The following is a 15,795-nucleotide window of genomic DNA, read 5'->3' as shown; positions in this document are numbered from 1 at the left end:
CCGATTTTTATCTACGTGTACCTCTGTATCTCATATTCTGACTGCCTTCCCCAGTAAGAACCATGGTGCTTAAAGAGTAACTAATTTGCATCATTTCGGATGTCCCTTAATTCTCCTGAAATCCAGTTATATCCAGGGCATGGGGGTTAATTCTTGAACTCCTTGGGGCCTTGGACCATTCCCAAAGAAAATAAACACAACTTCCTAAACTGTTCTTGCTATGTCAGCTACCCAGGGACTCCTGAGAATTGTCTGATATGACTTAATCAAAAATCTATCTACAATGGATACTTTACCCAAGAATATCTATGAAGGCCAAATAAACGTGAAAAGATGCTCAGTATCATTGGTCATGGGAATATGCAAATTCAAACCTCAATGTGATATCTCCAGATATCCACTGGAATGGCTAAAATGAAAAAGACTGACAATACTAAGTACTAGAACAACTGGACCCCTCATACATTGGTGGGGATAAGAGGGAGGGGAATCCAAAATAGGTCAATCACTTTAGAAAACAATTTGATCTTATAAAGTTCGACATGCAGTTACTCTATAACTAGAAATTCTACTCCCAACTCTTTTAGCAAGAAAAACATAGAGCCATAAAAAAATCTGCATATGATTGTTTACAACAATTTTATTCATAACTAGAGGCCCGGTGTAGGGATTCGTGCACCGGTGGGGTCCCTTAGCCTGGACTGTGGGGATCAGGCCAAAACCAGCTTTCCGACATCCCCTGAGGGGTCCCAGATTGTGATGCACCCTGGATTCGGGCTCCCTCCTCTTTGGTCCTGGGTGCGTCACCTGAGAACCACAGCTGCCAAGTCACCACAGCTCAGCAGCTCCTGCATTGAACGTCTGCCCCCTGGTGGTCATTGCATGCCATAGGGACCAGTCGGATGGTCAGACGGTCGCTTAGGCTTTTATATATATATATATATATAAATAGATAGCCGCAACCTGGAAACAACAAAATTCATCAAACTGTATGTTAAATTTTTTATTATATGTAAATTATTCGTTAGTAAAGCTGATTTCTTAAAAAACTGGCTGCAGAGCATCTTTTTCCTTAATCCATAAGACAGCCCAAACGTGGAACCCCTTTGCAAGGATAAAGGACCTCAGACTTGGGGTCAACTCAGTTGGTTTTATCACTTATTTTGTATATTGGACTCTGCAGTTTTTCCTAATTTCCTACCCCAACTGGCACTCTTTCAACTGGGAGTGGCTTTTTACGTATTTCCCATTTTAAATATGGAGCCAGAGAGTGTTACCAGCACTGCAGAGTCCAATTGGGTCTGGTTGCACTTTAGGTCTATTAAATCCACTGCAGTGTTTGGAGCAGATTGGAGGAGAGAAGGGAAAGAGCTCTGAAATAGACTGAAATACAGCATTGGACAGAAAGGAGTACCAGGGAGAGACATTGGGCAGACTTAGGGGCTAGACGTGGAAGTATAAAAGAGAACAGTGTTCAGAGACGACTTTGAACAGTTCCCCATTGCGTTAGGGAAAAGGCCCAAAATCCTGAGCATTTGTCTATCAGGCCTTCTGTGATCTACTCCCAATCTACCCTTTCATTCCTGAATCAAAAGCTCCTCAAGCACAGGCCTTAACATAGTAGGCACTCCATGAAAGTTTGTGTTCAATATATACTGTTTGTCCATTCACCTTCTGGTGAACATTCGTGTGTTTCCATTTTTGGCTGTGAGGATTAAAGCTGCTCTGAATATTCTTGTCCAGGTCTTAAAGTGGTCATACGCTTTCCTTTTTCTTGGGTAAACTCTAGAAATGGAATTGCTGGATCATATGTTGGTTTAAGGAATATAACCAATATGCCCAGTAAGTGTCGGTAATACTATATGTGCAGAAGAAATAAATGAATAAATATTAGGTGTTCATAATTTTAGAATGAATGAATGCACTTGACAAATAATTTATGTCACCTTTATCATGTGCCGGGCACTATCCTAGGCTCTGGGATTAGACTAGGGAACAAGACAAAGATCCCTGTGCTTATAGATCTTTAACTTGAGGAGGAGAGTAGATAGGAAAAGGTAGGAAAACATTCAGCCTGCTAAGGAGAGAGAGAGAGCAGAGAAGGGAGACAGGGAACACGAGGGAAGGAGATTGACGTTTTTGAGATTGTGGCCACTCTCCCCGAAAGGGCGAAGCTTGAAAAAGACCTAAAGGAAATGAGCGGCGGGGTGGCTGTCTAGCTGAATAAAAATTAAATGAGCAAGAGTTGAATGAAATGCCGGATGGCAAGGTTGAACGCAACAGCAGGAGCGCGCCAGAGCGGGTGGGTTCTGCTGGTCCCGCGCCCGCCGGGCCCGCTTGTACTTGCGCCGCCCAGGAGGAGGCGCTGCTGAGCCCACCCCGCCGTCTGCGCCCCGGGCCCGCGAGTGGGCACGCGCAGAAACCGCTAGGCGGCGTCGGTTTCCCTTCCCACGCGGGACGCCGGCGTGGGCCGACGCGGCCGGGGAGCCCGCGCGTGCGCACACCGAGGCTGGGCGCTCTCGGGGAGGGCGGGCGGGGCCGACGGGGCGGGGCGGGGCGGGGGCTGGCGGTGATTTCCCGAGCCGCAGCGGCAGCTCGGGCGGTGCGGGGAAACCGAAAGTGGGCGGCGGCCGCGGCTGTGGCCCGGACGGAGACGGCGGCGGGAGCGGGGTCCGGAGGCGTGGGGACCGGCCGTGGGCCCCCGGAACCAGGTGAGCGCACGTCCTGCGGCCGAGGGTGCGACAGGTGCCCGGCGAAGTCGGACAAGGTTGGGGCCGGCGCGGCGCACCTGTGTCCCCCGCGGGACAGTGGCCCGGGCGGGACCTGAACGGGCCTCTAGGCTCCTGCCGCCGGGGATGCCGCGGTCCCGACCGCCGGAAACGGGCCGGGCGCCGGGGAGTTGGAGTTCCAGAGCGCTGTGTTTTAAATCTCTGATGGGACCCCTCCCCCCCGGGCACTCGGGGCCGGCTGGACGGCCACCCGGGAGTCGGACGGACCCTCCTGCCCCGGGAAACTCGGAGCAGCGGGGGAACTGCGGCAGCGGGGGTGTGGCCGCGGGGCGGGGGCGCTGACCAGGAAGTGGTTCCTGGCACCGGCGGGACCGCCACGGCCACAGCCTTCAGCTCGCTCAGCTGTCTGTCTCTGCCCGGAACCCGGGAGATCCGAGCCCCAGGCTGGATGAACGCCCGTGTTTTATTCCTGGAGCTTTAAGTTCCACACCGACACGGGCTTCTCTTTTTGGACCAGCCCATGCAGGCCGCCCCAGGTAATGCGGGACGCCCATACCACCCGTTCCATCAAACCGTGAGCACAGGGTGGGTACCGAGCTCCAGGCTCAGAAGGAAACATGAATCCATGAATGAGTTTGTCGCTCAACTTTCCCCTAGATCCAGCAGGGCCCGGTTCTCAGCTTCAACTTAATGGGAGGAGGCTTGGAGCTCACACAACTTTTCTGCTCCGATCCGCTTGAGGGACATAATATATTTCCGTTAGTAACCAAGGGTGTCACTCCCAAATAATTTCCATTACTTGAGCAGAAAAGGGGAAATACCTATATTAGAAAAAAGTCCAGGGCCCAAGAGGATTCTGATAACTGTCCTACAAAACAAAACAAACCATTGATCTAGGTCAGCTTACCCCCAACCCCCAAATTGTGCAAGTGGAAAAAATTGCAGAAGAGTATTCTGTCTAGTGATAAGCATTGACTTAATGACAGAAAGTGAAATTTAGACACAAGTCCCCAACTTACCCGGAGCTGCCTTGATGGGCTGCCTTGATGTGTAGGTATTGCATACTGCAAACATTGTGGCCTTTGCAGACCTGGATTGGAATCTGTCTGGGCTTCTCCTCTTACTAAATGTGATCTTGAACAGATTACATACTTCCGTTGAGCCTGGTTTTCTCTGTATCAAATGGAAATATTTAACTTGGTCTGCACAGCTTTTATGAGATAACTATTGTAAGTTCTTTGGCTTGTAGTAACTAGTCAGGAAATGTTAACTCCCACCATACTTCCCATCATTTCCATAATTGGGCTTCAATTTCTTGGAAGCAGGGACACAACTTTAAATCCTCTACATAATATAAAGTGGCAGGTGGTGGAGATTTTTGCAGTTCCACTCAACTGACATTCATTGAGCATCAGTTACATGTAAAGTACTGTGCTGGGTGCAGGGAATTCAGGGAATTGCTCCTGGGCCCAGCTGGATTAGAACCCTCATCTCCTGTCCCTGGTACAAGACCCTTTGGTGGCACACGGCCTCCCTAGTTAACACAGTGAGACTGTGAGGCAGCGGTTGGCGGTGTTTTCGGATTTCAGTCCCTGTAGACTGGAAATGTAATCCCTGCTAATGCCCTTTTAAGTGTACTGGTTGAATGTGGCTGAATGAGCTATTGTAGTTTGTACCAAGAGATTTAAACTTCTTTTTTTTAAATATATTTTATTGATTTTTTACAGAGAGGAAGGGAGAGGGATAGAGAGTTAGAAATATCGATGAGAGAGAAACATGCTGCCTCCTGCACACCTCCTACTGGGAATGTGCCCGCAACCAAGGTACACTCCCTTGACCGGAATCGAACCTGGGACCTTTCAGTCCGCAGGCTGACGCTCTATCCACTGAGCCAAACCAGTTTCGGCAAGATTTAAACTTCTTGAAGGACCTCTCTTTATGTTCTCCATGCAATAAATCTAGTTAGAGACTTAGTTTGAATGTAAAGGAAAAACATTTAATAATCCGACTCTAAGTGCTTACTCTGTGTTTGATCAAGTGCTGTTTTCAAAAATTGGTATTTGACATAGAGTGAGTGATTTGCTTCTGGGCATTTTCAGGGTCAGCAGATAAATGCAGGAAGGACAGAAATGCCCTGGTGTATGGAATGAAATCTAATTTCATTTTTGTGTGAATTGGTTTTTCTTTCTTTATGTAAAACCTACTTTCTCCACCCAGTACTCCAACTTAGTGCTTTCTTTTTATTATTTCCCCATTGGGCCACTTTTTTTAAAGTTCTGTCTTTCAAACAAGCTATTTTAAAAAAATCATTTTTAGCTAAAGATTTGTGTGTGTGTGTATTTGCCAATAAGAGCTTCTAATCAGCACAAGTTACCCAGTGTGACCCCAAAGTGAATTCAGTATTTTAGTCGTGCAACTTTGTCAGGGGAAACAAACCCATGTTTCCCATTAGGCCTTTGGACCCCATTTTAGAGCTCTAAGGACTCCATGGAAGATTGAGAGTCATGGTTCTTGTCCACCTTTCTTATCTTTCATGTGAAAAAAGAGACCAGAAATGACTTGCTCACAAGGTTACAGCTGATAAGTAGCATAAATAGGATTAAGATCCACACTCCTAAATAAACCAGTTTGTCATCTCTAGTACAAATATAGATTTATGTAAAGCCCTTGTTTATATACTCACTAGAGACGCAGTGCATGAAATTCGAGTACTGGCGGTGGGAGTGTCCCTCAGCCCAGCCTGCACCCTCTCCAATCTGGGACCCCTTGGGAGATGTCTGACAGCCCTCTCACAATTCGGGACTAATGACTCCTAACCACTTGCCTGCCTGCTGGCCTGATTGACACCTAACTGCTCCCCTGCCAGCCTGATCGCCCCCAACTGCCCTCCCCTGCAGGCCTGGTCCCCCACAACTGCCCTCCCCTGCAGGCCTGGTTGCCCCCAATTGCCCTCCCCTGCCGGCCATCTTGTGACAACGTGGGGGTGGCCATCTTGTGGCAGCCATCTTGTGATGATGTGGGGGCGGCCATCTTGTGAGGGCGAGAGGGTCAATTTGCATATTACCTCTTTATTATATAGAATAGTATGAAGTTAGTCATGCATGGATAATTTGGAGTTTGAAATTACAATAATAAAAAAGAAAACTGCTTCCTAAAGATACTGTGTGGAAGTATGTCACCATCTGAGCCATTAATTATTATCTTTCCTTTTAAAAAGTTGATAACGGAGTGATTCAGGTGGTAACAAGTAGACTACAATTGGGGATAAATAATAACATGTTAAACTGTTACAAGTTGAGGAATCATGTGGAGGGTCTTTGGCAAAAGCCTTCCTTCTCTTAGGCTCAATGTATTATTTTGTAAGATGAGGGGTTTGGGCTGATGTCTCAAATCTTTCCAGCACAGACATTCTGGACTTTAGAACCCTGGCTTGTTGCTAAAATAGTGTCTTCAAGGATAAGAGCATCCAGTTGCTAGATGTGTATGTCCTGAGGAGATACTATCCTCCCCCCACCCTTATCCTCCCCTCCTAGGCCTTCAACACACTATTGTCTGTGTCCAGGGGTTATGCATATATGCATATAAATTCTTCGGTTAATCTCTCTCCAACCACCCACCCATCCCTACCTTTCCTTTGAGATTCATCAGTCTGTTCCTTGCTTCTATGGCTCTGGGTCTATTTTGTTTATCAGTTTATTTTGTTCATTAGAGTCCACATATGAGTGAGATCATGTGATACTTGTATTTCTCTTACTGGCCAAAACAAGACTGTTTCTCAGGACTCTTTTTAGATGTATGAAAGAGAAAAACTGTGAATTTCCAAAATACAGTTTAGAATGTGAGAATTATTTTAGGCTATTGAAAATGTTTAAATCTTGCTTTTCTAAAAGTTGTCATTATTCTCCCCTACTTCTTGCCCCACTTCTTGTACATATCAACACTTGGGGGTACTCATAGTTGATTGTGTAGCAAAGAGAAAAGGAACAGGATGAAACGATAAAAGGTTTCAATTGCCACCATTGAATTTTTGCAATAGTTGGCAATTCTTTTGAATTTGGATGCCACACCCTTCCATCAGAATGTGGCAGATCCCTGCTTCATGCCACTTTAAGGGCTAGTTGCTGAGCACAACCCAGGGTTGCTGTCAGTGATCCTAAGGCAGATTTACTTTCAGAAGCATATTCCACTCTACATTTGGAGCAGCTGTCTGAGAAGAAGCTGTTTGGGAGTCAGAGATCTGGATTCTTGTGGTTCTGGCCATAAAAATATGTAAGACCTGGAATATTGACTCTGGGCCTCAATTTCCTTACTTGTAAACTGAAGAGCTTGGAGAAGATGGTGTGAAGGTGCCCACTAGACCCCCATGCGTCTCTCAGCTCCCCTTGCTGAGGTTGGGCCCACCATCCTGTGCTGCTTTCCTTGGCCAGGCAGAGCCTAGGGACATTGTGGGGTTGTGTCTGGCAGGGGATCTCTGCTGTGAGACCATTTGCCGAAGCAGTAAATGACTTTTTGCCTATCGTTTAGATTAGAGATGATGTTGGAGGAGATCCAGTAGCTTTCTTACCAAGCTTTCCTGTTTGTAGTATGCCAATGCTTATATCATTGCACTCTTGGCCATATATTCATAGGTAGTTTCCTGTCCACACCATGCTTCTAGGGAAATGTTTTTAATTAAGTAACTACTGATGTCAAGTATTGTGGTAAGCACATGTAACTCTACTTTCAAACTAGTCATTCAGAAAGAGAAGCAAAGAAAGGAGGAGAAAAAAGAATGAGAGGAAGGAAGCGAAAGTCAAGTGCAATATGTTGTGATCTGTTGTGGCCAGTTTCTTCCTTCTTGACTGTGGTCTTTGCTAGCTGACCTTGGTCAGTTTTTTAAATAAAAAATACTTCGATTAATTCTCCAGATTCACCTCCACTTTACTCTGCTGTTTAGGATTCTTATTCAGCTGAAATAGCTCCCTTAAGCCCCTTCGTTGTCTAGGGAAACCCTTAAGGGTTTTAATCTGAGAACCTGTGGGCTAAAACAGAGATGCCCAACCTTATTTCTCCCAACCTAGCCTACCTTATGGTCCACCAAGCCTTGCATCACATTCTTAAAATCTAAGTAAGTTGAATTCTCTTAAACTCTAAATTGTATTTATTACAACACTTTTAGAGAATAGAAATAATGGGGAAGAGATTTGAAAGATCAAATTGGCAACTTTAGAATTTTGGCAAGCCACTTTAGAGAAACTTCAAACTTAGTTTTTGGAGGGATGCCTAAGGTTTCCCATTGAGACACTAAGAGTTGACATTTCCATGATAAACTTCCTTTTGTTTCTAATGGATGACATTCAAGATGGTAAACTTGATTTTTATAGTTAGAGGAAAGTATTCTCATATACTACACCTTTTGTAAAAGTTCTCAAGTATAATTGCCATCTTCAGGAAATCTCAAAATATGCCATGATAACAAAGGAATTAACAAAACTTAGAGCATTTGAAGCAATATAGTAGATCAGAAAATGATAATGATTTTTTAAAAGCTTTAGTACCTCTCCTTTTGTTCAGTGCCTAAAGTGATATTGCTAATGTAGGAATTGCAAACCAGATTGCAAAGCATGAGAACAAGACATACATCTGAACAAGACATACAGTCACACCTGCTGTTCCAGGTTTTACTGTGCTTAACTGCTTCTCATCAGCTTTGGGATCCTCAGTCTTACAGTCTAAGGAACTGCTCTTCCCTCCAAAAGTTGTATGCAAATAGAGAATTATAGTATTCCATGAAAATAGCATATGTTTTCAAAGTCACGGGGTAGAGGGGGGGAGTGGAAGGGTACTTAATTCAGATTGCCTTCTTGTGGTCAAGCATTGCTTTCCAGTCTTAAGTATAAGGTCCTTTTTGTTAGCTTTGTAAAAAACGTTGTGAAACCTCACACACTAGTGGTTGTACTTCTTCTAGTGTCTATTGGTTGATAAAATACATCACTACCCAAAGCTGTTGTGAATTCAATATCAATTTGGGTTTGTAAATCCCAATGGTGTCTGTACACTGTTTGAAAAACAGGGATATGTGTGAGACACCAGTATTCAAGCAGTGCTCACTGCTCATCGGAATGTAGAGACTCTGTGCAGTTTGCTGTGGCCTTGACCTGGGCCTGCCTATGAGAACACTGGCTCAGAGTAGCAAGGCCCAGAATTCATCCACCTGATGGTTCTCAATGACAGCTTGGTGACACAATTGGCTGTCTCAGTCAGTCGATAACAGTCATTAAAATTTGCAAATTTTTTTTCTCTTTTTTCCCCCTGCAAATAATTTTTAAAATAAAAATTATTCCTTTAATAGTTCACATGCATATATTTTAGTGAGCAGGAGAGAAAAGCAGTGGTGTTAGGTAGATGGAGACTTTCTCATTCAGTCATTCAATGTTTATTGAGCTCCTCTTGTGGCCTGGGCAGGAGGAATTTGGCAGTGACCAAAACCTTACAAATCCCTGCTTTCACAAACCTTACATTCAAGTTGGGGAGACAGCCAGTAAAATTCAGTAAAGTATTTGATGATGGTGGTAAATGCTGAGGATTGTTATGTCTTCCTGATGAATTGATGCCCCCCTTTTCAATCATATTATTAGTAATGTGTGTGTTTTCCTTAATAATCAGCCTGGAATTTTATCCATTTTATTGATGTTCTCAAAATACTAGTTTTGTCTTCGTTATAGACCTGTTTCATAATCTTAATGTTTATTTTGTTCTCATTTTTATGATTTCCTTCCTTCTACTTACTTTTGCTATAATTTGCTCTCTTTTGTTCTCAAAGTTGTAGATTAGATCACTGATTTGGGACCTTTCTTCTTTTCTAACATCCTATCTAATAAAGAGGGAATATGCTAATTGACCATCACTCCATCACAAAGATGGCTGCACCCACAGCTGAGGCCAAGTTTCCATAAGGAGCCTTAACGAGCAATCAGCAGGGACCTGAGGCTATGCCCTCCCCAACTCTGTGGGGCTTGACAGGGGATCTCGGGCTGTGCCCCCCACCTGGCAGGGCTTGACAGGGCACCTCAGGCCACACACACCCCCCCCCCCCCCCCCGGCAGGGCTTGACAGGGGACCTCAAGGTGCGCTTCCCATCCTGGTGCTGGGCTAGGGGAACTCAGGCTGCTCCCCCCGCCCCAGCGCCAGGCCAGGGGACCTCAGGCCACAACCCCCGTCCGGCGGGGCTTGACGGGACCTCAGGCCGCGCCCCTCGCCCCAGCACCGGGCCAGGGGACCTGAGGCTGCGCCCCCCTGCCTGGCTGGGCTTGACAGGGGACCTCAGACCGTGCCCCCCAGCCAGTGGGGCTTGACGGGGGACCTCAAGGTGCACCCCCAGTGCTGAGTCGGGAGAACTCAGGCCGTGCCCCCGCCCAGCAGGACTTGACGGGGGACCTGAGGCTGTGCCCCACTCCCGGTGCTGGGCCGGGGGACCTGAGGCTGCGCCCCCCAATCTGGCAGGGCTTGACGGGGGACCTCAGGCCATGTCCCCCACCCAGAGGGGCTTGAAAGGGGATCTCAGGCCATGTCCCCCACCTGGTGGGGCTTGACAGAGGACCTCAAGGCACGCCCCTTGCCCTGGTCTGGGCTGGGGGACCTCAGGCTATGCCCCCCCAATCCTGGCGCCAGGGCAGGGGACCTGAGGCTACGCCCCCTGCCCCGCAGGGCTTAACAAGGGTGGGACTGGCCAGGTCTGGATCTAGCCCAATGTGGGGGGCCAGCCAGGTCTGGGTCTCATGCAGTTTTGAGGTGCATGTGGGTAGGCGGGGACTTGACTCTGGGCCTGCCTATGAGAGCACTGGCCCCAGACTCTGACAGGAGGAAGGTTTTCATATATATTTTACTAATTTTCTTTCATCTCTGACACTTCTAATATAGAGAAAGGGCAAATAGCAATATTAAATTATTTCCTCTAATTAATCCCCTTTTAATGTGCACGAATTTCATGCACTGGGTCACTAGTAAGCATATAATGCTCCAAATTTGCCTCTAAATGCTGCTTTAATTGCAACCAGTAAATTTCTATATCTTGTGTTTTCATTTATTTAAAAATATTTTCTGAATTTTGGGGAGTTTTCCCTTTGATAATTGCTTATTTAGAAGTATGTCATTAAATTTGCCAATACATATATTAGTGTCATTGGTACCAAATTTAATTTTGTTCTGGTCATAGTGCACTCTTTGTGTAATTTCAGTTATTATAGACTGGTCAAGGATTGTTTTGAGTTTCAGAATATATTCCATCTTGGTGAATGTACCGTGTGCTATTGAAAATAATGTATATTCTATTGTTGGAGGGGAGTATTCTATAAATATAAATTAGATTAGTTTGGTCAATAGTGTTGTTGAACTCTTCTATATCCTTACTGATTTTTTTTTTTTTTGTTTACTGGTTGTACCAATTACCAATAACTATGAATCTATTTATTCTTTCAGTTCTATTGATTTTGCTTCATGTGTTTTGAAGTTGATTTCAGGTGCAGTCTCACTTAGGATTGTTACGTCATTCTGTTGAATTAACTTCTTAATTATGACATAATGTCTCTCTTTGTCTCTGCCAATATTGTTTGTTCTGATATTAATATAGTCATATATTAGCATGGCATATCTTTTTCTATTTTTTTACTTGTAATCCATATATTTATATTTAAAATAGGGTTTTTTATATATATAATTTTTGGTAAGTCTTGCTTTTACATCCACTCTGCCAGTCTGTAACTTTGTATTGGAATATTTTGGTCATTTACCTTTAATATAATTGTTGGTATGGTTGGTTTTAAATCTACTATTTTGCTTGCTGTTTTCTTTTCTTTTTTAAAAAAAATATATTTTATTGATTTTTTACAGAGAGGAAGAGAGAGGGATAGAGAGTTAGAAACATCAATGAGAGAGAAACATCGATCAGCTGCCTCCTACACACCCCCTACTGGGGATGTGCCCGCAACCAAGGTACATGCCCTTGACCGGAATCGAACCTGGGACCCTTGGTCCGCAGGCCGACGCTCTATCCACTGAGCGAAACCGGTTTCGGCATGCTTGCTGTTTTCTAATTGTCCTGTCTATTCTTTGTTGTTATTGTTTTTCTTTTTTCTCTCATCTTTATTATTTCCTTCTAAGTTTTTTTTATACTTCTGCCTGCCTGCTTTTTGATTGAATTTTTTATTCTATTTTATCTTTACTACTGGCTTATTAGTTACACTGCCTTAAACATTTTTAGTGGTTGTCATAGTGTTTACAATTTATGTTTTTATCACATTCCACTTTCAAATAATATTTTGCTATTTCATGTACAGTATAAGGACCTTCTAATAGTTTGCTTCCAGTTTCTCTCAGTCTTTGTGCTATTGTTGTTGTACATTTTACTTTTACATAAGTATGCACCCCACAGGAGGGAACTTTTTTGGTGATGGAAATGTTTATATCTTGATTGTGGTAATGATTGCATGAGTGTGTATATTTTTCAAAACTCAACAAGTGTACACATAAGATGAGTGAATTTTATTGTATGTAAATTATACCTAAATGAAGATTTTGATATATATATATATAAATATGTATGTGTGTGTGTCTATTTATCTATCTACAGAGAGTATAAGAATATAGACCTAGTATAGGACTTTCCAAGACTATGGTATTAATTAAATGTTGTTGGTGCTGGTGGCGACAATTTAAAAAAAGTTAATGTTAAGTGCAAGAAGGCACATGAGGAATACTTAGGTCTAAATATTTGTCACTTAAACCTTGCTGTCATTTGAGTATCATATTTATAATTAAAAGGACCCACACTTGAGCTAATATTTTGTCTCCTTTTTCAAAAGGACAAATGAGGAAATTGACAGAATTCTCTGCTGTTCAATAGGGTATCTAACAACTATATTTAATTTAAATTAAATTAAAATACAGTTCCTCAGTCATGTTGGCCACACTTCAATGGTTTAGTAGTTCATGTGGCTATTGGCTGCCATATTGGACTGCACAGATATAAAACATTTTCATCATCACAGAAAATTCTGTTGGATAGCACTGTTGAAGGAGAATATAATAAGTTGTCCATGGCTTACCTTTCTGCTTCCTTTAATGCTTCCCACTTTTCTTGGCTGTTTAAATGTCATTCTCCTAATCTATCTTCATTCTATTTACCACTAGTCTAAAGAAAATTGGAGTGGTTAATTTTGAAACATGCCTGTTGCTGATCAATGAAAATTCTTATCCAAGGTCCTCCTGGATTTCCTAGGTACCAAAATTCAGCAGTCGCTTTGCTTTTTTCTCTCTTACTTGGCTGCTGCAGATGACACTTTCGAACATGCCATTCTTCTTGGTTCTTTCCTCTTTTTGTTTATATGACACTGTCACCCTGCCTTTTCTACTTCTATTTCTCTGGTCCCCTTTCCTCAGCCTTTTATACGATTCTTCTTCCTTGCCTACTCTTTAAATGACAGCCTTTCGCAAAGGTCCATCTTTAATTTTGTTTTTAACTCCCTAGTTATGAAATACCACGTATATGCTGAAGGCCAGCAATCTGTAACCAGTTCAGACACCTAACTTAAATTCCTAGTAAGTATATCTGTGTGGCTGCCTTGTGAGCATCCCAAACTTCTATGTCCAAAATTAATTCACTCTATTACTTTATTTTGCAGATCTACCTCACCTCAGTGTGGGTCATTACTATGCACCATGCTTCTAAAATAGGAATTTGGAAATTCCCTCATCATCCAAACCAGCTAATCAATTACTGTTGACTTCACCTCCTAATTACCTCTCAAATTGATATTTTGCTGATTCCCAAGGCCCTGTTTTCAGGTCATCCATATTTCTAAGTATTCTTACAAGTCATTAATCTTTCTTCTTCTAATTTATCTTCCCCACTACAGAATAGTGATATTCCTAAAATGCAGAATTAATCATTTTATCCCCCTATTTAAAACCTCTCCAAGGCCCCACATTACTTTTGGCAAAAATGCAAACATATTAGCATAATATGATAGACTCTTCTGGGTCTGCCTCTTCCCACCTCTCCCATCCCTATCTTTCAGCCCTTACTTAGCTTGGAGTCTTTGTTCAGTCATGTCCAGCCACTTAACTACCAGAATTCTCAGAACAACCATGAACTTCTCTCTCACTGCTGTGCCTTTTGCACTTTCTGTTTCCTTTACTTGGGGCTGATACCTCTCCATTCCCTGCCACGCCCCCCCCCCCCCCCCCCCACACACACACACCCTTCTCCTCTTTGTCCAGCTGATTCCATCTTGTCTGTTAGGCTTCCATTCGGGCCTCCCCTCATCTGGGAAACATTCCCTGATGTCTTCCCTTCACAGGCTAGTCCTTGTGGCTTTCTGACTTCCTGTGTCCTCCTAACATTCGGTGCTTTTCTCTACCATCACAGTTATTGCTCTTTATTGTAATAGCACAGAAAGTATCCCGTAACAATTTATCGAATAGTCTAACAAGTGTAAACTCTGAAAATCTACTTGAATTCACAGGCTAATGAATCATCTCACAGTAATCTTGCACTGTGCTCTTATAGGTGAAGATGCTGGAAGCAGATCTGGTTTCAAAAATGCTACGAGCTGTTCTACAGTCTCATAAGAATGGAATAGCATTGCCTCGGCTGCAAGGAGAGTACAAATCCTTGACTGGAGACTGGATCCCCTTCAAGCAGTTAGGTTACCCGTCACTAGAAGCCTATCTGAGAAGTGTGCCAGCAGTGGTCAGGATAGAGACCAGTAGATCTGGTGAGGTAAGGGGGTACTTGTGCATGTCAGAAAAGTCACACCAGTTCTTAATTTCCTCTTTGGCGCTTTCAATCTCATCTGTGATAGAAGTCAAAATGAAAAGTGCTAGCTAAGCCTTGGCCGGGTGGCTCAGTTGGTTGGAGCGTCATCCCGTACAGCAAAAGGTTGTGGGTTCGATTTCTGGTCAGGGCACATACTTAGGTTGCAGGTTTGATCCCCGTTCAGGCTGTGTTCAGTTTATTTCTCTCCCTCCCTCTCTCTCTAAAAATCAATTTTGAGAATTTTTTAAAAAGCACAGTCTAGATTCTGATTATTTTGGTTAACCCCTCAAATTCATTTGTTGTAAAAATAAGATTTTAACCATATTAAATAAGAAATTTTAAAATTAAAGTTCATTCAGTCTCAACATCCAAAGTAACTGTACTGGAAATCTTAAGTGCCTAAATGTCACACCCACCCATTATGAACCTGCTACAACTGTTTTCCCCAGGTCATTGACCTCCTGATTGCCAAACTAACAGATGCTTTTAAATTCTCATCATTTGACTTCACTCATATCTATTCCTATTATTTGGACCCCAGTTCAATCCCTCATTGATCATTTAGCATTTGATTATTACAGGGCCCTCCCAACCATTCTCCCTGTCTTCAGTCCTTTCTCTCTCTCGCCTGGTCTTGCCTTCACACCAATGTGATCACATTATTCCATAATTCAAATCCTTTAGTTTCTCTAGAATAATATTATGTATTCATATTTATATTCTCTGGAAGAGTATTTTATGTATAACATGGGCAATTTGTTGGTAGCAAGTAAGTTTTTCTTGTGCGTACCCTGTCACCCAGCAGTTTCACTTCTTGGTATCTGCCCAATGTACAGTGTGGAAGATATGAACAAATCATCACCCAAAAGACAGGCAAAAACACCAGTCCCCCAAAACAGTACATTTTTCTGGGTACATTTCTATAAATGTAAGTACATCGAACAAGTATGAAGTATTTCTCACCAAAACTTATTATATTTGTTCCTCTATTTGCAGTGCACAGGGGAGGCAATGGGTAGAGGAGGGAAAGGGTCCCAGGATCAGCAGTGGTCAAAGGGGAGGTTCACCTAATCTTTAATAATGTTTATAAGGAGAAGCTATAAATTAATTAAATATTATATTAATAATAAAACTTTCTTCAGCATCCTTGATTCTCCTAGAGAGATTTAAGCCATCTTCCACTTGGCACCTTGTAATACATCCAACATCCTACTTGACACAGTGTTTTCTGTTTAGTCTCTTTGCCCTCTCTCTTTCATTCATCAGTTTCTT

The 15,795-nt window shown here is 43.3% G+C and overlaps 1 protein-coding gene across 4 annotated transcripts in view; it reads left to right on the top strand.

The window, feature by feature from the left end:
* Positions 1-2,571: 2,571 nt before the first annotated feature.
* Positions 2,572-15,795, top strand: part of TDRD7 (tudor domain containing 7) — a 55,007-nt gene continuing 41,783 nt past the window's right edge. The window contains exons 1-3 of one of the 4 annotated variants that reach the window (XM_079790363.1): positions 2,572-2,711; positions 13,388-13,550; positions 14,275-14,487. In XM_079790363.1, the coding sequence (XP_079646489.1) occupies positions 14,281-14,487 (207 nt within the window). In that variant the 5' untranslated portion in view covers positions 2,572-2,711; positions 13,388-13,550; positions 14,275-14,280. Of the gene's footprint in view, positions 2,712-13,233; positions 13,305-13,387; positions 13,551-14,274; positions 14,488-15,795 lie in introns of those variants that run through there. The other 3 variants (XM_079790364.1, XM_079790366.1, XM_079790365.1) reach the window with 3 other exon arrangements.

Source organism: Cnephaeus nilssonii, assembly GCF_951640355.1.
Source record: "Cnephaeus nilssonii genome assembly, chromosome: 14".
NCBI classification, from domain to species: Eukaryota; Metazoa; Chordata; class Mammalia; order Chiroptera; family Vespertilionidae; genus Cnephaeus; species Cnephaeus nilssonii.
Note: the sequence above shows the minus strand (reverse complement) of the source record. Positions and strands in the feature narration are given on the sequence as shown.